The sequence below is a fragment of the Drosophila sulfurigaster genome, chromosome 3 (assembly GCF_023558435.1).
Source record: "Drosophila sulfurigaster albostrigata strain 15112-1811.04 chromosome 3, ASM2355843v2, whole genome shotgun sequence".
Taxonomy (NCBI): Eukaryota; Metazoa; Arthropoda; class Insecta; order Diptera; family Drosophilidae; genus Drosophila; species Drosophila sulfurigaster.
The window spans coordinates 1236399-1260214 of record NC_084883.1 but is presented as its reverse complement, the minus strand read 5'-3'; the positions used below and the strand labels follow the sequence as shown (position 1 = coordinate 1260214).

Below are 23816 nucleotides of genomic sequence, written 5' to 3'. Positions count from 1 at the left end.
TTGTTTGGCATATTTCTTAGAAAATATTTGACTACAAGGTTAAATAAAATTGAATTTTCTCTAAAATTATAATATTTCACTTATCGAAATTATTTGAAATGGTTTTCATATTTAACTCTCGATTGCATTAGAGAGTTGAAATGGAAAGCAAACGCTGTTTGCAGTGCGACTTTGAATAACTTTGATCATTTTCTCCCAGTTTGTTTCTTTCACACTGTGATAATTTCACAGTCTCATCACCAATAGCCTAGCATTCGCCTTTCGTGCTCAGAGTCGTTGTTGTATCTTGACTAAATGACAATGCGTGCCTGCCGACACCTTGCTTGCTTGCATTGCCAGAAACATTTGTAGCATTGGTAATTGCCCATTTTGGAGCTAGTGAATGGGAGGGGGAAATCCATTGAGCAAGTCATTTGATGGCTTACAATTGGCACATCATTTGTAGCCAGGTAATTGGCAGCCAAACAACGGGGTAACATTGACGTAACCAGGCAAAAAGAGGGAGCAAAACATTCGGGGTTGAGTTTAAGTTTGACCACCCAGTGGAGTGTGTCCTTAATGGCTTCCATAGAATACCATTAAGCGATTTCCGCTGCAGAAAGCAATCAATGGCAACAATCGCCACTGCCATAAAATAATGCTCTCAATAATTTTTAATAGAGTTATCCGCAATGGGGCTGCTCCTGTTGTGTCGCTGGACAGCCCCAAAAATAAGAAGTAAAAACGGAAAACAGAAAACACAAAAAAAAAAAACATAAAATGTTTTCTTATCTCATTATTAAAGGGACCCAACAGCCGAAAGCCGTCTAAAAAGATTTGCTTCGCCAGGTACCACGAGGGTAACAGGTTAGACTTTTTAGCCGAACATAAAACAAAATTCTGCTAAAAACGAAATAAATATATTAAGGATAGGACATTGACCGACGCGACTGGTAGGAGTTGCCTTTAAAGCTGAAAGAGTTGAGTGACGAGAAATGCTTTGCAGAGATTAGCGCAAATTATTAAAGCCGATGAAGCGCCAGGCAGATAAAAAACTGAGTAGAGTCAATGAGGGAGACTAAAAAAGAGAGAAATAATTAGATAGACGAAAAAGAGAGAAAAAAAGAAGCAAAACACTTGTTTGTCAATTAAACAAATTTATGTAACTATTATACTTCTCCACAAATTATTTGGAAAATATTGTAACAGTAAATCGAAAAGATAAAAGATTGGCTAATTTATATATTTTTGTAATGAGTGACTTTGTTGTTGTTTTAGTGTGATAATCATAATTATTTAAAATAGAATTATCGAAACGTTTTGAATCAAGGCTTTCTTCGAGTTGCTGCTTATCCAATTTTATATTTTAAATGCTTTGTTTCAAGTTATAATGAATTTCAATTTTAGATTAATAAATGCCACTTTCTGGTGTGGACTTTAAGGATGCTGCTACTTGCAAAAAAAAACCGCAAGAATAAGCGAAAAGTTTCCACAAGCCCAGCAAAACCATCATGCAACATCAGAGTCAGAGTCAGAGTTGCTGACGATGTTGTCAGTGCAACAATTCAAGTTTATTTTTCCAACGAATCGATTTGCAATATGCTCGGAAACAGTCAAGGCCCAAGGGGCAAGTCTATAGTGTATTGTATGTGTGTGTGTGGCGATGTGTGTGTTCGCATAATTTGCTGTCCGACAGCGGCGCTCGCTCCACTTTATGAGCATTTTACACCTGAAGCCTTAATTAAGGTACAGCTGAAGAGCTGAGCAAATGAAATACTGAATAAAATGATATACAGAGACGGAGAGAGGCCTGGCCAACATTGACAGTTGCACAGCAATGTCACTCAATGTCAGAGACGCGGCAAAAGTAAACATAGTATGGGTCGAAGCCCATCGGGATAGATACATTCATGTACACATAGTAGGAGCCTAGAAGCTGGTGCTGTCCTGAAAACAAACAACGTTAAAGTAGAAATAATGACGCGCGAAAAACAATAAAACAAACAAACAAAAACGAGGGAAAAGACAAAAAACAAATATATGTTGGCTGGCAAAAATTACAGACAATAAAAGGCACACACACAGCAACAACAGTAACAGCAACACAACAAAAATAGTGAAATAAAAACAAAAAAATATATCAGCCGGCCGCAGTTAGCACCTTTCGGACCTGGCCCAATCCTGTTGCCGTTGCAGTTGTTTGGCCCACACACACACACGACACAGACAAGGACTTGACGTTTTTATTATGCCCTCAACAATTCTTTCTCCCTCTCGCCCATTCCCTCTGCGCACCTCTTCTCTAGTCTTGCCGGCGCCCTGCCGCGTAACATGAGCCTGCCCAACGACATAGATCAGGCTGACTTTAGAGCGACTTGGCCAATACCAAAAGATGGCTCTAACTTTTGTTTTATGGCCCACGAGCGCTGCACGTAAATCAAAAGGTGTTACAACTGGCTAAGAAAAAAAAAAAACAATCACCCAACTGGGCTAACTGATCTCTCTTTGCCATCCAGTTCGCTGTCGCTGCTGCTGCTGCTCCTGCTGCGGCTTCGACTCCTACAAAGTCCTCGGACTATCCCCGGCGGGTGTTAAGTTCCTTTTCTTCTTATTGTTGGTAATTTTTGCTAATTAATGGCATCATTAAATCCCTCTCAACCAGACTCCTTCCCTTCCTTTGACCGTGGCCTCTATAATAATTATGTTGTAAGTGCTCGGGTCACGCCCATCGTTTTTATGCCTTGGAAAATAGTTTCAGCTTGATTCCCAATTATTTAGGGTGGTCCTAAATACTCTCAAGTGTTAACGCTTAGGGATGAGAAGAATCTCAAAGGTTGTCAGTTTATTGGTTTTACACTTTGTAAGAAAAGAACTTATTATTATATACCAATGCTTTAACCACATTTGTGTGAGTCTGTTACTCAATTATTTCTGATGCTTTATAGCAAAGTTTAAAGGTTTCAGATGGAATCTCATTATAATTCGATTTTAAGGCACAATCAACCACCCACAATATTCTCTCTAGAAAGAGAAGAGATAAAAACAGTGTGGACGTATTCTTCATTAAGGGATTTTTATATGGAATCAATTCTATTAGAGTTGATATAAAGTATGCAGCATATACATATTGAACTTAAAAACCTATATATCGATTTTCAGTTGCATTTTACCTCATTCGCAATTCATTTGCAATCTCCTTTTAAAATTCTTTATATATGAATTCGAATAGTTGCATCGATATCGAAATTCGGCAGACAGATAAGTTTGACGTCTTGACGACAGCTTTAAAAAGCTTTTCTGTACTACTGATAATACTACCGTTGCCATTTGCTTTTCCGCACAATATCCATAATCTGAAAGCACCCTATGGGCAATAGTAACAACTGTCATAAAGTAGCCCGAAATACGAGTACTCCGAACTACTTGTGTGAATAACTCGAATGCAGTTATTTCGGCAACATTTAAAGGCAGGCATATAAATCTGGATTGTTCGTGTATTACACGGATCATAAAGTGCAGTTTATCAGTGGTACAAAACATGAGTTGTTTGTATTTTTAAGTGCTTTCAATTAGCGGTTTTTCCCGCCAGATCAACACCCACATCCAAATCGACTTCCACACCCACGCCTAAAAGACATGGATGCATGGCTTCCTGCTGGGTTAAAAGTAATGGACACTATTTCATTGGCCAATCGATGACAATTAACACCTGTCCGCATAAATCAGTGGCGGGTATATCTTAATTTATAGTGACGTAATCAATGCTTCTGCGCATATCTGGGCAATAATTCAATGCTTAATGCCCACAATGCGGCAAACAATTAAAATTGTCACAATAACTCAGTGCATTATGAAGCGTTAAACACACACAAACACCAAGAGTGTACAAAATAAAAACAACACATCGAAAAGTAAATACAAATTTGTTTACCCAAATTGCTTGGCTGTTGCAATTTGGGCAAAAAGTCGGAGCAAACAGTTAACTGTTAAGTGTAAACAAGTGGCCCACCCCAGTCAAGTCTCCATCTCCATCTCCATCCCCATCTCCATCTGCTGATACCAAATTTTATGTGGCCAGTTGACACTTTGCAATTGCATTGCGAATTCGACTCCGACTTCGACTCCAACTGCAACTGGGACTCCAACTTTGTAGTTTTTGGAGCTGAGCTGAGCTGAGCTGAGCTGGTGTCTCAAGTTGGCGCATTAGCGGGCCCATTTCAAGTTGGCTAACACGCAGTTTAAACGGCTTGTAAGTGACTGCGTTTGCACTTAATTAATAAAATCCATGGCCTGTGTTGACTTTGTTGCTAGCAAATGCTTGTTGCGGCTGCTGCTCAGGTTGCAACTGCCGCGGCTGCGGCTGCGGCTGCGGCTGCTGTTGTTGCATGTTGCAACCTGGGCTGGGTCGACGATTAAGGCGTCCTTGCGCTGATAAAACTGCAATTAGCTCAACTCGCATGATATATTCGTATTTGCTTGAAATAAATTGCCAGCGACTGATATTTAAAATTCCTACTTCAATACCCAATAACGAACATTTCCGTCTCCGTTCCCCCCTCCCCCTCCTCATCCCCTCGCAAGCACCCGGCAGTTAACTTAATTAAATGCCAGTTTCAATTTATTTTTCATTTTGCTCGCCAAGTTGCAACCACAACAATGAAAGCGAAACCGCAGCGGCTAAATGCGAGTAAATAAACAAAAAATAAGAAAAAAAACTTCCCCCCCCAGCAATTTGTTGTTGTTGTTACAGTTGCTGCTGCTGCTGCTATCGTCTGATGCAACTATCAATGTAATTTTACATTTCGCTGCAGTCAGCAGCAATTAACTGTAAATAACATGCCGCCTGCGTGTGGTCGCTCTTCTGTCTCTCTCTCCCTCTCTCTCTCTCTCTCTCTGTTTCTCTTTTCCAATATCAACAAAAGGCGGCAGTTATTAAGTTTTATTATTCCTGCTCTTGCTGATGTTGCTCCCAATGCTGTTGCTGCTGCTGCTTTTGATGTTGTTGTTGCTGTTGTTGTTGTTGTTGTCATCGATACCGTTCAGCTTGGGACATTGCTGTGATAAATGGCGTGAGGTGCTTTTAATTGCACGCATATCTTCTGTGTATATCGATAACAGCACTGCATGCATGCATATCAACTGTGTAGATCGATAACATCGCCAGCAAATGTGTTGTATCATATGATTGATTCATGGAAAAATACAACTAGCAAAGCTAAAATTATGCAATTTAAAATTCAGACTGCACAAGCTTAAGTTTTAAACATGCTAAGGTGACTTGCAAATCTTAAATATATTCAAATGTAATTACATATTCACATTTCTGAAAGAATTTAGTATTCTATATTATGAATAAAGTATAGACGTAAAGAGCAAAGGGCAATAATACTTAAAAAATCGTCTTGAATCTTCTACAATAAGAAAACAAACTTAAATTTGATTATTAACGTAATTTGATTTTTTCATTTTAATTTATTTTTTAATTTCAGTAATTTAAAAATGACTTCAGATATTTCATTACTTCGTGTTGAAGAACTGAAATAGATTTCAGTTGAAATTTGAAATTTTTTAATTTTGTATTCTATTATGGAAATATTCAAATACTTTTTTGAAGATTAATTTCTTGAATTGTAGATTTAACTGGATCTTATTCTCCAGTTTATGAAAATACCAACATTTTTGGCCATCATTAAGTGCGTTAATAAAACATAAAACGCGCATAAAAGATTATCAGTCTAGCTGCAAGATTACATTAAAATATTCAGATGTTTTGTGTGGATTTGGAATGTGACAACGAATGCCTTTTAGCAGTTTCATCTTTAGATTCATTTCCATTTTCATTTTATGATGTGCATGCACATTTCAATCAATTTTGATCAGTCTGAAAATAAGCGAACAACAAAAACAAAGGGCGCGCAGCAAACGAAAATATCTACATTTTTATCTAAATTTTTTTTCAATAATTTTAATTGCGCTTTTTGTGGACTACAAAATGCAATCAGCGCAACATAAATTATACAACAGAGGGTCAAAGTAGGAAGAGGGGCAGACGCATTTGACCCAGAAATGTGCGACGATGACTTTAATAAAAACAGATTTGATTTTTTTGTTTTGTTTTGTTTTTTGGTACCCAAGTGTCAAACACACACCCACACAGACAGACATTCACTCGGTTACTATGGCCCTTAGTGGCCTGCTCTGTGGTCTCTATAGAGTCGAAGCTCTGGTCTCGTCTATCGTCTTGGGTCTCCGATCTGGGGTCTCTGTGGGGGCGACAAATCGTGCGCTAATTAACTCATTGACACTGTGGCCTCCGCCTGGGCCAATTTGAGTGGCGTCAGTGCAGGAATCGTGCGTAAAAGTCGAGTACGCTCCACATTAAATGGCGCTAATTATTCGAGCTCCCTCCCCTCACCCTCTCCCCTTCCCCAGCCAACCTGATGTGCCCTTCTGCCCAACACTCCCTCTCTCCCCTGGCGGGCGTGCCAATGCAATTAGCGCTGTTTTGAGTCGCCAGTGAGATATGCTCAGGGCTCCAACTTCAGCACTTCAGCACATAGGAGGGAGAGGAAGAGGCAGGGAGAGGAGGAAGTGGCAGCCGGGAGGTTGCAAGTGCAACGGCTTCAAGTTGAAGTTTGTTTTCCTTTTCCTTCTTCTCGACGTCTTGTTGTTGCATTTGCAGTTTGTTTTGCTTTTGTGGCATCGGCTTACAAAACAAACCAAAGCGAGCGACGAGCAAATAAAACGGTTTTTTTCCAGGAAACGTGACAAAACGTCAATAACTGGCGATGCGATGCCGAGTTGTTGTCGCTTGCTGGTTGCTGGTTGCTTGTTGCTGGTTGCTGCAACATGCAACTACTACTACTGCCACATACTTACTTCCAACCGTCCACCCAATGGCGATTCCTATGGCGTTCGCAATGGCGACTAGTTGTGCACCATGTGACAAATCGCAGCTGTTATTGTTGTTTTCGTTATTGTTGTTTTTGTTGTTGTTGCCAAAGCCATTACTTAGACCTCGCAGTCAAAATACGAACGCGTAATCTAAGACGTCGCCCGCCTGCTGTCCGTCTGCTCTGCCAGCATCAGCGCAAAAGTTCCGGGAATATTGCATATGGGAATGCGTTGCCAGACGCCTCAGACAACATTCCTGGAACGGGGCCAATGCACCATGCAAGTAGCTTCCACTTCCAAGGATAAAGTTCAACCAAGCTTTCCAACAAATTTGTCGACACACATGTAATCGATAAAAAAAAATATGGACTCTATTACAAGTCATTAGAAAAGTAGAATTGAAGGTTAGTCATAAAGCCCATGCTTCGTTTCCCGTTCTTTTTATACCCGCTACCCATAGGGTAGAAGGGTATTATAACTTTGTGCCAGGTAGAACGAGACATCTCCGACCCTGTAAAGTATATATATTCTTGATCAGCGTCAACAGCCAAGACGATCTAGTCATGTCCGTCTGTCCGTCTGTCCGTATGAAACATTGGATCTCAGAGACTATAAGAGATAGAGCTATAATTTTTTTTCGACAGTATTTGTTATGTTTGCACGCAGATCAAGTTTGTTTCAAATTTTTGCCACGAACAATTATAATTACTATAGTAGTTATGATTCCTGAAAATTCGATTGCGATCAGATACAAATTGTCGAAGTTATTAAAGAAATACTTTTGTATGGGCAAAAAAACCTACTTACTAGGGCTCTTAGTTGATTTGGCGGACAATCTGGTACATTGTGCCGTCTATGGTATATTTTGAATGGTGTACTATATCGATATACCAAACATAGCATTTTGTATATTTTCAGTATTTTGTAGTATTTTGGTATATTTTGAAAATAATACCGCAATATTTTGCCTTTATTAAAAATGGGTAGCGGGTATCTCACAGTCGAGCACACTCGACTGCAAATTTCTTATTTGTTTTCTGTTAGTTTATTTTTAAAGTATTTCCTACTCGAAAAATGTAGAAGAGAACGAAAACCTTGAAAATTTTTAAAATGCACCATGCAAGAGGCTTTCACTTACAAGGATAAAGTTCGAGCAAGCTTTCCAACAAATTTATCAATACTCAAAAAAAAAATATACAAAAAATATGCACTCTATTAAGGGTTATCAAAAAAACGAGATAATAATAACAAGTCCAGCGCTTTTTCTTTTTTCTTTTCTATTCATGTGTTTTTTTTTAATATTTCCTACTGGAAAATCTCGAAGGGAAGCAAAATCTTATAATTTCCATATGAGCCTTATCAAGTAGATATCATGGTTATGAATACTATCAATACTGATGAATAATTGTTTATGTGCGGATATGGTTACTATATAATTCACTTGTACCATTTTTATATATTTAGTTAAAATGTTGATAAACCGTACCAAAAATTTAAAATTCCAAAGGCAAGTTAAGCCTTACGAAGTTCAGTGCAGTTCATTTATATAATATTTTTAGTTTTAATATTATTGATTTGATTGATTATTAAAAAAATGAATATTATTTCTAAACTCATTCATAATGCACAAAATCATTTATTAAATAATTTTATGCGCTTGAATATTTATTATAGCTACATCACTGAATTTATGATAGTTTGGGTTTCAGGTTAATGTTATGGGATAATACTTATAATTAATCGATAAATTCTGAAATCGTAATGATCGATTGTAAACTCTCCTACCAGCAAACAGAGAGAGAGAAAGTGAAAGCAAATTGAGAAAAGCAATATTAGATTATAAATATACCACAAGACATGGCATTATCATAGAGATCGATTCAAGTGGTTTACTGCTGATAGATAAGCGGCAATTTATGCTTATCAAACTAAACTCCATCGCCAATACGCCCACCATTATAATCTCGATAGGGTTCAATCAAATGCTGGCTGGAAGCTTTACGTGAGATCCATAATTTTTGGTCGGGTTCGGGGCACACGGCATGGGGGCGATAGTTGATTTGATGCTTGATGCTTATCACGCTGATGGAATGACAAAGTGACCAAGCAGCCTGAATACGTGTGTGTGAATGTGTGTGTGTGTGTGTGTGTGTATGACGCGCACATCGTAAGGTCATTAAAATCAGTTGGCATTCCTCCAGCGTGCTCCTCTGCTCCTCAGTCAACCATGTGCCGCAATTAGGCGGCATTTTGACGCCCCAGCTTGTTGTCAGATTTGTGGAGCCCGATTCTCGAATTCTCGGATTTGGATACGGATTGGGATTCTCTTCAATTTTTGAATTTTGTTCATGCTGTGCAGTTTAGCATTTTATGATTTTTTAATTTTATGTTGATGAGCCTCATTGCTTGCATATTTGATTAAACTGTTTTTATCGTAGTTGTTATTGTATTTTTATATCAGCTTTTTTATTTTTATTATTTGTTTTGTGAATGCTTTTTGTTTTTACCTGTATTCTTTTGTCGCTCTTGTTGTTTCTTATAATGATCTTACATGTCACATTTTGAGAGTTTTGACATTATATATCAAGATTTTTAGCGGCTTTGGCGCAGTTGGTGGTCCAACCATAAATGGATATCAGCTAAAAATGCGCTTAAAAAAGAGATAAAACTCCATAAAGTGTGATATATGTGTGTGCATAAAAATGTTGGTTACTTTAATTGGAGCACTTGTTCTTCAAATCTTTATATGATGAATGCCAATTTTAGAAAATATTTAAATCAAAGAAATCTTTTAGTATTTGATCTACAGTATTAATTTCATTTGGAAGAGCTTAGTACAACTTTAATTTCTTTCTGAACTTTAAGAACTAGTCCCAAAAAAAATATATAAATACTTAATTCATAAAAGAAAACAAAACACACCCACCACTCAAAAACGCCTCCACAAAGCACAACGATGACTATAACCATAACCATAACGAGCCTAAAATCTCAGTCTGAGATGATAGGGATCTAACAATTAGAAGAGCTTTAGGGCTTCGGGACCTAATGTTTTATTTTGCCATATTTATGGTGATGCATTTTAAGTGCATAGATCAGAATGTATCGATATCGATACTCAACCGACGCCCATTCCCATTCTGGAAAACAAAATCATAAATTCGAGACTCAGACTTCGGCGAGCTGCAAGCAACAAAATTCCACACTGTGTGACTAATAACTTAATTAGAAACTCCAACAACAACAACGAAGTTGAAAAACTTAATAACTTGCGGCAAAAATGTGGCCCAATCGTAGCTTTTTATTGAGTGAAAAACAAACCGAACAGAAATCTTTAAAATATCTACCATCGATGCCTATAAAAATTCCAAGCATAAATGCATTTGATGTGATTTTGTCGTGAAAACATTTGAGCCCAAAACAGCTTCGTTTATTTTTGTAGCAGGGGAGATTTAAAAATAAACATACTATAATATTGTATTTGGGCAGCTTTAGTCGCTTATATTTATTTTTTGGCACAGACTCCAAAGCTAAACAGTTCTATTCTTCAATATTAAATGAAAATTATACTTTATACAAAGATTTATAAATATTTCCAATGATTGATACACTTAAAGTTATGATACTTTAACACAACCAAAGTTTTGATTTTTAGTGTTTAAGACCTTGATAAGACCATCGCTCTTTAATATAAAACTCTCTACTCCATACCTCGAGTTGAGAAATGCAGTTAGAATAACATTCTCCTAGTTGCCATTACTCCTAGATATTGTATCTGGCACAATTGCTCATCAGCTAACGATACTAAGGGGAAACGTATTCACTGAAAGCCCATTGAGAACCCCCTGGAAAAGCGCAAGATAAACAATGCAAAATGGCTAGCTTCGTGTGGAGCAAGTTAGTAGAATAGAGAGAGAGAGGGAATGATTGAGTGAAAGAGAAGGGAGGAACAAGAGCAACAACTTCATACTCCATGCAATTCTCCATTGCAAGGAAAACAAACAAAAATGTCTAAGGCAACAAGAGTCAGAGAGAATAACGAGAGAGGAATGAAGGCATGCGGCACGATGGCGGGCAGGTGTGTTGCAAGTAGTCAAGTGGCAAGTGCGAGGCATGCACTCAGAAGTGCAAACTTCAGAGTACTCTCACATGTGTCACTAAACTAATGAAATCAATAAGTTATGAGAACGCGCCATGAATCACAACAATAACAACAAAAGGAGCCACCAACAACTGGTTAGTTGGCACAAGTGTCAGTCAGTCAGTCAGTCAGTCAGTCTGCTAGTCAGCTTGCCACGCTGCGAGGTTGCCAGCATGCCAGCTTACCAGCTTGCCACTGCAGCCGGCCAAAGGTGTGAAGCACAAAACTCACTCAAGCGCACTGGCCCTCGGCTCGGTGCCGGCTTATGAAATATGAGAGCTCCCTAGAGAGTTCCTCTGTCCCTCCATCCGCCTGTCCGCCTGACCGCCCCTCTTCACCCTTCCATTCAATGCGTGGGTCTGGCAGCAACTTTTGCCAAGAATTTCTGTGCATAAATTTAATTACTGGCAGACGATGATGTCACGGGGAGGAGAAGGAAGGAAGGAAGGGAGTCCGCTGTCGAAGTCAACCCGGGTCTGGGTCTGGGTCTGGTTCTGCTGATGTCTGAGTCTCAGTCTCTTCGCTTGAAACTGATGGTGAAGCTGAAGCTGAAGCTGAACCCAGAGTCACCTATCAATCTAACTCGAGTGGCTGCCTTTCTTTTGCTGCCTCTCGGCTCCATTCAAGTGCTTTACTTATTAGTGACTTTTGTGCAGCTCTCTGCCACCAAACGACGTTGCCTGCCACAACGTTGAAGTTCAATAGCCCTGACGCATCCACCGATTGGGGCGGGGCCAATAATACATTGTTAGTTTATAATTAGTAGAGTGAGAGAGTGACTATCTCTGGCCTATAGCTACTTGAGTTTGAGTTTGAGTTTGGGTTATGCATTCCCCTCTCCTCTCCGCTAGCACGTCTTTATATAGCCACAAGTTGCATCTGCAGACAGTCTTTTAAAATTAGAACGCAGCATACCTTGAAACGTCTTCAGAGTTTGTTAACTGTTAAGCAAACATCGTACACAGCGTTGATGATAAACAGAAGTCCAAATTCTTCACAAAATTCCACTGCGAAGTCACAGTGATTCCAACACTATTGGAATGGTGCGAAAATTTGAGACTACGCGACAACATAGCATCTGGTTTGAAAGTAACTTAAAACGAACCATTCTTGCTATTAGTTCTTCTAATGTTACTCTAAAAATGGTTTAATCGAAATATAATAAAATTATTTTATAATTAAATATTGCAAATTACAGTTTCCCTAACTAAATTAAATATTTAAAATAAATTAAAAAAGTTGGGTAAAATTCACTTTAAATAGTTAAATCTCTTTGATCTATACCAACTAAAATGTTTACAAAAAAATATTTAAAAAACATTCAAACAAATAATATTACAAAACTAGTTTTCCATTAGGCTGATAAAAAGGTGAGAAATTAATAATTACACAATATAAAAAAATATTTCTTTTGAGATGAAACACAGTGCGATCGAGTTTTCTACACGTGTAAAGGGGCGTGGCCCCTGTTATTGAGTAAAGTACAAACTTTTACTATTACTGACTGCGACTTATGATAATAAGCACGTTCCTTTTACATATTTAAATCAGTTTCCCCCTCTTGACACGCTTAATCACATCACATCCGTGTTTGCGTTTAATTAAAAAATGTTTTGAACAGCCAAATATTTACGTCAATTAAAAGATCCACAGATTTGACTGACGTTCGTTGATTACCTTTCATATTTTTACAGAAAATATAACGATAGTCGGCCTCTCGGACTTTGTGAACGAATTCAAAATAGCACTGTACGCAAAAGAAACGCAAAGATATTTGTGTTTCAACGACAATTGGAGATTAGTTGGCATGGTAAGTAAGACTAAAATATCATTTTTGGTGTATCTGATAACCAACTATTATTCACTTTGATTGCAATCTATAAAATGTATATATACAGAGTATATTTTGACAAGTAAGAAAGCTACAGTCGAAATACCGGCTACACAACTTTAATAAAATCAGAAACTGTGCGCGGTAATTTTCTAGAAATATAACAAACTCGTATACCGAAAAATATACTGAAATATACCAAAGACAATATTTGGTTTACATTGAAAATCCACTAGATAGTACAAACTTTTTTCAGATTGTCAGACAAAACAACTAAGAACCGAAAATCATTTATTAAATAACTTCCACAATCTTTATCTGATCACAACCAAATTCTTAATGACTTTAGTCTAACTCAAGCTACAAAATGATGCTTTTAATACGATTTTGCGATGACTTTGACAAGACTCTCTTCGAATGTACTCATAAGTTCTTTTTCATGATTCTCCCATGAAATTCTGTTTCCCAGTACTCGCATCTTATCGCACATACAATAATGATGTGTACTTAGGGCCAAGGCCCCCTTCTCCTTCTCCCCCTCTCCCACACTTCTTTGCATAAAATGTGTGATTACATTGAAACGCAATTGGGATTGAATTGCATTGTACTTGAAATGCCGCCGCTTTATGCAAACTAACTGTGCAAACACTATAATTTATGGCATGTAGCACATAATGGTTTTATGCAAACGAGTGCGATTACAACGACGACAATGGCTATGATACTTGAACGATTTGGCCAAATTGCATAAATTGCCAGCTAAGCGCCAGCTCAGACAGTTGCACTAAATAAATTTTCATTTTGTTTATACCCTGTAAGTGTAAGGTATACAGTGTAGAGCAGTAGTCAAAGTCGTTCAAATAGGATATATATTTTAACATATTTATTTAAAGTATTTTATTAGCTACATATTCAGAATATTTCACAACAATCACATCAGAATTAAGTCCCTTTCACTGCTCTATAACAGAGAATCTATTAGTTGTTCACTTTACATAATTTCGACTCGATTGTAAGCAGGGAAAAACCTGTTGCAGTTGCACCAATTCTGTCATGGAAAACGCGCGACAACAGAAAACAAAAATATTTATTACAATATTGAAATTTCAAATGCAATTACAGGCACATAAACATAAATAAATATACATATAATAACTGCTTATAACTTTGGGGCGAGACAACAAATTGCTTGAGAAATATAAATAAACTGGCACAGAGTTTTTTACAGATATTCCAGTTATTTGTCTGTTAACGCGGCGAATGCGTAATATTTGCATAACAAAACGCACAATCTGAGAAAAGTTGAATGTATCCGTTGGCAGCTCCAAATTGCAACTGTTCTCATGCATCTGAAACTTGGTGAAATTCCAACGAAGTTTACTATTTTTGTATTTTTGAGACATTGTAACAGTTTTTGAGGCAGATAATTTTCAATGTCAGTCGAATAAATACGCACTCAGCAGTCAGTTGAGTGGCTCGCATAAAAATCATTGACTATTCAAACAACAAATAGACACACTCGACGACATCCGACGCGCCTCTATATCAGTTTGATATATCTAATCAATCAATCAAATGACGTGGCAAATTCGTAATGCTGTAATTGCGAAAATATTTCAATGTCCTTTCATACAGTTAGTTAGTTAGTTAAGCCTCAATCGAGCTGTGCAAACATCAACATTGAAATCTTACAACAATAGAGCAACAAAGGTCAAAACTTGCACTTGTCATTTTATTGCTTTCGATTATGGCCATAAATCCAACATGAATTCATGTGCAAATATGTTACGAGTGTTCATTCTCACACTTGCACTCTGATACTGTGATTTTATTATTATTATTTTTATGATGTCTTATAAAAAATGTATTTACAGTTTCATTGAAGGTCAATATTTGTGACACATGATTGGGTTGAGGTTACAATACGTTAGATAAAGTTGAACTGAATCACTTCAACCACGAGTGGACACAACATGCCTCAACCTGAGTGTCATAGACTTTAGTCATCATTTTTAGTTCTTTCATAAACATTGAATAGGAATAAGTTATTGATTTCTTTTCATTGATGTCTATATAATATATATAAGGCCTTTCTGTTGCTGAATAGTATTAGTAGAAGCAAGTAATATAATTGATCTCGTAAAGAATTGCAGATAATCAAAATAGCTCAAATTTGTAAAAATTATACAATCTGAGAAGTTCTTTACTCTGTAATTGTCTTAAATGAACAAATCTTTGACTTCCTTTATTACAATTTAGTATTTATTCACTTTTAGTATTTTATTTACCATACTAATTCATCTTTTAGTATCATCCTCTTCAGTAAAAAGTACACTCTCTTTTCAATTTTTCTATGGCCTTCAGCTGTCACTTTTTGTTGATGTAACTTTCAATATTTTAGGAATATCAAACGCAAATGTTGTATTGCAATTTGACACTAATCAATCAACTCAAAAAGCTAGTTTTTAAAAATAATTAAATAGCGTTTAGAGCACACTTGAGAAATGTGAAGAATAGAACTGAAGCAAGTAGCGCGATTTGATATAAAAATAAATAAATGCTTCACACACAGACTCTGAGCTGAGGAATGAGAATTGAGTGAAGTGCCCACTGAGAAGCTGTTCAAAAATAGCAATTAAAACCTATAAATACCATCAGAGTTGGCTAAAAGGGAAAAAATAAGATAAAGTGTCTCGACTAAATATGGCATAATTGTTAAATGTTGAGTTGAAATCTTTATCTGCGTCATCTGCAACACTTTAATTCAAAACAGAATCATAACAGCAGATTGGGCAACTGATAGTGTTTCTACCTTTACCAGCAGCAACAATACTAACATCAGCAACAGCAGCAGCAACAGCAGCAGAAGACACATCAACAATGAAGCCGCGTTTAATTTGGATTGTCGTTTTGGTATTTCAAGTGTTTTATAAATAAACACACTCCAGCTTCACAGTTGTTGTTGCTGTCCATGCTGTTGTTGTACGCTCTCACTTGTAAGCTGCTTGTCGAAAATATTTTGGACAAGTTTTCACAGCGGAAATGCTGCTCATAAATTGCATTGTGAAGTGAACAAAAAATAACTGAAGATACACATACATAACATACATACTACAACACAACAATTCTTCTGTAGTCTAACCCATTTCAATTTGTATAATTGCAGAAGGAACTGCGCGATACCTGCTACTTCAACGAGACCATCGTTCACGGTTATTTCGTGTTCCGTTCCGTTGTCGATCTACAGCGACGTGTCGGGTTCACGCATCGAGGTAAACCCGTCGGTCCCAAGACCGTCAAGAGCGTCAACGATGCCTGCTTCATGTTCAATAAGATCGATGCCGAGCTCTTTTTCCATCAGCACACGTTACCAAAATGGCGCGAGACAGCTGCAATGAGGGCCAATGGCAATGGCAATGGCAATAGTAGCAACAATGGCAGCAGCAATAGCAGCGGCAGCGGCAACAATCGCAAAGTCTCGCGCAACAAAAACAATCGCCACAAATCGAATAACCAAAATCAAAAGTTGCAACAGCAACATGCGCATCATGGCCATAATAGTAGTAGTAGTCTAAGTAGCACTAACAAAAAACAACAACAATTAGCATTAGGTCGAAAACAACAGCAGCAGCAGCAGCAGCAGACACGGCAGCAACATCAGGTGCGACATCATCACAATGATCCCTCAATGCTGGCGCGGCGACAGCAGCGACGCAAGCAACAGCACCAACAGCAACAGCAACAGCAACAACGAGTCACAGCTAGTCCAACGAAACAAACGACTGCCAAAAGTGCAACAACGACAAAACAACAAACAACAAACGCATCACCTGCAGCAGCAGTAGCAGCACCAGCAACAACAGCAACATCTGCATCTGCAACCGCAACCGTAGCAACAACCAAAACGTCGACAACAACGCTGGCCAACAAGCGCAAAGGTCGACGAAGAAAGGGACGAAAACCGAAGCAGCAGCGACAGCAATTGCAACAATTGCAGCAACTACCTACGGCAGCAGCCACAGTTGATACCAGCACGGACGATATGTTCACAAGCAGCAGCAGCAGCAGCAGCTACTCCACGAGCTTCGACGATGGCTACAGCAGCAGCAGCAGCAGCATTGAGCCCTGGTCCACTTGGTCTGCCACGCCCACAGCAACAAATGAAAACTTTAGCGAGATTAGTGAGAGTACCAGCGACAGTAGCAGCAGCAGTAGCAGCAGCACACACGCCAGCAACATGTTGCTAGCAACAACTGCAGAAGACAGTATTAAATCGTATATCAGCAACAGCAACTACAATCTCTGGGCAACGTCCATCACAGAGTTGGAAGCCGAAGCATCTGCATCAACAACACTCGCAACAGCATCTGCATCAGCAACATCGAGCAGCGGCAATGACACCGAGTTGCTGCAATACGAAACAGAGCTGACTGAGGATGGAGATGAGAATGAGTTTCTCACCACAACACAGGCAATAGCTAACTACGAAACCAAAGCAACAGGAGCAACAGCAGCAACGGCCGCAAGCAGCAGCCAAGTGGCTAAAACTACCTCGACAACAGCAGCAACAACAACAACCACAACTACAGCAGCAACAGGCACACAGTTGGTACTGGAACAAACGCCGCCGGCAGCAACTGTGGCCACGCTAATGTACAACAAATGGCACACAACGCAGCAGCATGAGGCAAGCACTGTGGGCAACACGACAGCAACAGCAGCAACCACAGCAACATCAACAGTGAGCACACACAAGCAAAGCAGGCATCGCAACAGCAGCAACAATAACGAAAACCATCAACAACTGTTTCGGGACAGCGGCAGCAAACAGCAACCATACAAATTGCTGCGAGCAACCAGTGCAACAGCCAGCACGCGATTCCAAACAATGTTGCCGACAGCAGCACAGAGTAGTTCTGCCTCAAGGACAGCTGCAGCAGCAGCAGCAGCCACAACTGTGTTGCTTGCAACACCAAAGCTGCAAGTCGACAAGGTTTTCAGTGTGTACAAGAACATCAACAGCAATCTGAATAATAGTCTCGCCGAAACAAAACAAACAACGGCAACATCATCATCATCAGCAGTAGCAGCAGCAGCCGCAGCCGCAGCAACGGCAGCAACTGTTACGGCTGCAACAAGTACGAAGAAAACTCTGAGAAAGTCCACGCAAAAGCTGCTGGCCACGCCCTATTCCCAATTGACCTATGTCCGCAACGGGGCGGGAGATATTGAAATTGATAATCTGGACAATATAAGCGTATATCCCGATGTCTTCGAGGACGTGTCAAATGAGCACGACATCAGCAACAGCAACGGTAATAGTAGCAGCAACATCGACAGCACTGGCAGCAATAGTCGCCTCACCTTTGTTAGCGGTTTTCTGGCCACATCACCCACATCAGTGCTGCCCGAATCCATACGCATAGCCAAGATTAAGATCAACAACGAGCGTCGGCGTCATCATAGTCAACGGCGTCTTCGCAACTTTGCGTAGTGTTGAGAAAGTGTTGAAAGTGTAGTAGCATCGAGCAATTGCAATCGCATATCGATTTATCGATAACTAGACGCATACCTCTTACTCAAGTACAGCTTGCGAGATGTGTGTTAATTGAAAGGTCAAAGAATTTATATGAAGTGACATAGAAGGTAAATTCAAGCGAAAATTATGCAATTAATTATATAAATTTATAGATATACTATATAATGAACTGATACATATACATACTTGCATATATGCATATATATATATAAATACATAAACATTTATATATATGTGGGGAGTTGCTTGGGCACCAGGCCACAGAGATCGGAAACGTAAGCGACAACTTTGGCTTACTGATTGATACCTCAACTCAGTCAGAACTTTGCAACACTTGACTTTACACACACACAAACACACACACACATATGCTTATAAGCACAGAACTCAGGCCACATTTCATCTTCTCGAAGTACTCAAAGCAAGAGGGTATTAAAAACCAACTGAAATACCAATAATAATTACCATAGCAATTACTTTAGTAATTATGAAAACAATTCTTAATTGCAATCACTTGTGTAATGCTAATTTAATAATCTACAAATTGTATTTGCCATAACTTGGAACACATGCTTTGCATTTTAATAAAAAACAAAACAAAAACGAAACAATTAATTATAACAACACTTTTCAATTACCATTGCGAATTGTAATTGAGCAACTGTTTTCCTTAAATTACTAAATTAATTGGCCAAGCAATTTAGAGCTCTGAAACATTACTAACATTATTCTTGCCTCGACTGGCCATCCTCCTATCCCATACAAAGACACTGAAGCTCTTAAACAAAATGTCAAGAAATCAGTTCCATGGAAGAACTCGCAGAACTGCTACATAGTTATAAATGAAAGACAATAAGATTTTTATTTAAAACTAAACAAAAAACAAAAAGGAAACGTAAAACCAAAAACCGAAATTGTTGCATAAATATAATGAATAAAATCAAGTAATTATTAAAAACAAATTAATAACGGTGTCAGCGAATACTAAATGATATAATGAATGTTTTGCAGCACTGAATGTAAGGCAAATACGATAGCGACTTTTGGTTTACTAAATCAATTAAATTTATTAGCAATGAGATTACAAAATATATAAAAAATAAAAAAATAAAAAAAAATACATAAGTAAATCAATAAATACAAACAAAAATCAATATATATACGCATATATTTTCAAAATTTTATAATGAACCAAAAACCAAAATGGCAAATTAGTAAACAAATTTAATGAGAATGTTTTTTAAATTCATACGCAAAAATAAAAACTAACAAAACAATACTAAGACAATTGACAACCAATTCGCACAGCAAAACACTTCCAGACAAACAAAAAAATTATAAAATATGAAACGAAAACTTTAAATATTAAAAAGTAAAAAAAAAAACAAAACAATTTTAATAGGCACAACTGAAGAAAAATTTGAGAAAATCCAGAGAGAAAATGCTACAAATAAACCGAATTTTAAAACAGCATGTTGTTAGGGTTGCTTAACACTGTGTCGAAAAAACAGTGTTGCAAATGGCAGCAAAATATCCTAAAGGATAGTACTTGAAGCATTGCAGGAAATTGATTAAAAATAATCAGAAAACTTAAAGTTAAATCAATTAACTAATTTTGGATATTTGAAATTTGAATAAACAAAAAATACGGAAATCAGAAAACTGAAACTTTAGCAAAATAAAAGAAAAACTTTTAAATAAATGATACTAAAAATGCTACAAATCAATAAGTATATATATATATATATATATATATACATATAGAACGTATAATATATACGACGACAAACACCAAAATTCACACTGAATAAACGTTATATTTATTAATTAAATATGTAAAATCAATAAAAACAAATTGAAATAAAAACCAACTGCTGCTTTTCTACATATATAGAAATATATATACATATATAAATATAAACAACAATTGTTTCTCGTATATTTATATTAATATATATTAACATAATGAAATACAAAACGTAAATAGTTCAAACAAATTAGCAAACCAAATATATAAACAAAATTTAAAAGTAAAAAGGAAAATTTAAAAGAAAATGAAAATGAATATGAAAAAATTCAAAATATTTATAGAAGATCAATAATAAATTAACAAATGGCCATTGAAAAACTGAAGCGTCAAGTTTATATGTAGCAATATGTATGAATGTAAATTAAACATTAACAGACAAAACAATAAATGAAAATATGAAGAAAATGGAAAAGTTAATGCAAATTGCTTAGGTGAAAATTTAATTAGTGTGTACTTAATACAAGAAGAACAATTAAACAATTCAACATTTATTATTACTTAACTTGACATTGATGCAGCATTCAAATTGAACAACAACTATGAGCTACACACACACATACACACAAAAACAGTAAGCAATTGAAAAAAGAAATACAATATAATGAATAAAAGAAGAAAAAAAATTAAAAACAAAAAACAAAATGAATCAAATTGAACTACTGTACTTATATGCGCGTTGCTGTAATATAACATTTTATGTTAACAAACAAACGAAACGAATATTATATAAAAAAGAAAAGAAAAAAGAAACAAACAAAATGCTAAAATCAAATCTTTATTAATTGTACGAGAATTTATTTATTTAATCCTTTGCCAAATTGCAGCTAACTGTCTCGCACTTTGGCCACTTCTCATTCGTCATTTGTAAATTCATTTGCACCAACTGTAATTTTTTATGTTCATTTCCAACCTGTACTACTAATGAATAAATTAATTAATTTTACTTATAATTATAATACTTGTAATTTAGTTGTCTTGTTTACCGCCATTTTGCATTTCGCATTGTAAATTGTAATTTGTAATTATTTATGTATAAACAACACACACATGTATAACTCACACACACACACACACACATTTATTCATGTCTACACAGTTTTAATATATCACTATTTCTCTCTTTCTCTCTCTCTGTCTCTGTCTCTATCTCTGTCTCACTCTCGTGAAACTATTTACTCCTCTACCGTATATCATTATATCTTATTCTATTGCATTTCTTTGTATTAAAACGAGTAACGCAAAATAATAAATTAATAATAAACAACAACAAAAAATAACTCCAAAAATCAAAGAAAACAAATTTACTTATTTTTACATTTAACCACTTTCATTTTTCAGTCAATAAAAAGTATTTTGCAGATTTTGTGTTATTTTCTAATTTTAGTTTGTGTCATTTTCATCTTGGTTTTCAAACGTGTGCAGAGAAATCGTATAAATAAAAATTATATATAATTAAAAAAATAACTAACAATGATGTTATCTTCTTCGATAATTTTATTTACTAACGGAAGGGTAAATTTATTTTACCTTTGGAGGTCTTCAACAGTGTATTACAAATTATCTACAATTACAGTATATAAATATACTGATTATCAATGGCATTACCATTAAGGTTTTCACAGAAAAGTATCGCATAGCAAGCATCGCAGCACATTCCAGAAAGATGCAGCTGACCATGTAAACCAGCCAATTCTATGGCCTCTATGCTTGCAACTGCTGAGGTGGTCCAACCAGGCCAAAATGCAAGTGACAAATGTTTGGCGAGGCGACAAAGTAAAGAAGTTGCAGCCTGTTTTCAGCCACAATCCCAATGACAAATGACATGTGCTGACATTTGACATCGTCGCAGGAGTCAGGGATTAACATGTTATGCTGCGGGTCCCTATATCCATGCCAGACTCTCCTCCCAGCTCATTCCTACTCGCCTTAAGAGTGTTTAGACTCGGCCCAGACCAAGAAAAGCAAACACAGTTATGGAAGTCTTGTCTGCTCTCTGGCTGAGACTGCTGCCAGCAGACCGTGGACAGACTCGGACAACGAGTGTTGTGGCAGTCGCTGAGGATGGACCACACAAGTGGCGCAAGTGACCAAAGTGGCCGTAGGGAAATCGGTGGCTGTTTTGCATAAATGTCCCAGTGACAGTCGCAGTCGGAGTTGCATAGCTGTCTGACTGCCTGTTTGCCTGTTTGGCTGTAACTCGTATCTTGTCTCCCTTCCTCCTGGCCAGTTATCATTCTGTGTCTCCGTGTGCTGCTTGTTTAATTAAAAAATTAAGTTCCAAATCCCCAGCCCATTAAAAAGATTTTTATTTATACCTTTTAATTTCATCAATCGTTGCGACGGCAGGTGCCAGGTTCAGCTCCAGGTAACCTGCCCAGTGTGTGTGTGTGTGTGTGTGCGAAGTCTGCTGGTCGAGGTGCTTCACATATTTTGTAGTAGTTGTTTTTGTCTTTTTTTTTAGCTTTTAACAGGAAACAATTTCATTTGCGAGCAAAAATTCTTTTCAAATCTGCCGCCGTTAAGCGAAAAGAAAACATGCCAAGAAATAATAATAAAAAAAAACGAAAAAGGAAAAAACTTCACTGACTGAGAAAAACCAATCGTTGTTACAACTTGACTTGAATATAGGGTATATTCGCTATGACTTACGCTTGGTGTACTGTTTTTTTTTTTAATAATCGTCAAGCAAATTATATATTAATGCGCAACAGAAGTTAAGCAAGAAACAATTTCATTTGCTTATTATCTAGTATATTTTTATGTATTTGGTATATTTTGAAAGTAGTAATATACATATGTTATATACCAAATACAAATTGTTGGTATTTTTGAACTATATATGAACTAATTTGCAGTTTAAAATGAATATACAATAATAAATCTTTAACAAAAAAGTATGTTTTAAATCTTTTCATTTTATTACATTATTACATTACAGAATATTAATTATTAATTCAGTAATGAGGGTAATAAAAATACAGATTTTTCAAATTTGTGAATGACAGAGTATCAAAAATTCGGTGTACATTTTGTGTAGTTTTTGTATCGTTTTGTTTCCTTTTTGGCAAAACGTTTTGTTGGCCCCGTTGCATTGGACGGATCTGTTGTCCAGCCCCAAAACCCACGACGAGTCCCGTTGCCCCTCCCGATGAACCGCATCCCTGGACCATCATGGGGTTCTTTGCGGCTGGATTTTAGTTTATGAATGTCGCCATGTTGCTCTTGTTGTTCTTGTTGCGATGTGCTGTGGTGTGCTGTGGTGTTGTGGCACATTCCACTTGGAGCGACAGGATGAAACTGTTGCCTGCATACGGCATGCATATTTCGTATTTTTAGTACAGCCATTTAACATCATCAACTTAAATATGCGTGCAAGATTTATGCCCACATCGTTGTTGCTTGGCCCGCCAATGGGACAACCGAGATGCAGTTCGATGGGTAGAGGGCGGGGACTGCAGGGGACAAGAGGTAAGCTGTGGGGACAACCATGGGTACGTTTAAAACCGAAGCCCATGACCGGCAAATGGGGCTAAAATTGGCATACAAATGTGGCTAACACAAACACATCGAACAACATGATATACAATACCAAAAAAACGAAAAACAAAAACAAAAATTCAGA

The 23816-nt window shown here is 37.2% G+C and overlaps 1 protein-coding gene across 4 annotated transcripts in view; it reads left to right on the top strand.

Moving 5' to 3' along the window:
- LOC133841603 (mucin-21) overlaps nucleotides 1-20785 on the top strand; it is a 79307-nt gene extending 58522 nt beyond the window's left edge. For all 4 annotated transcript variants that reach the window (XM_062274203.1, XM_062274204.1, XM_062274205.1 and 1 more), the window contains 2 exons: nucleotides 12709-12824; nucleotides 16012-20785. In XM_062274203.1, the coding sequence (XP_062130187.1) occupies nucleotides 12709-12824; nucleotides 16012-18339 (2444 nt within the window). In that variant the 3' untranslated portion in view covers nucleotides 18340-20785. The remainder of the gene's footprint in view (nucleotides 1-12708; nucleotides 12825-16011) is intronic.
- The last annotated feature ends 3031 nt before the right edge of the window (nucleotides 20786-23816 follow it).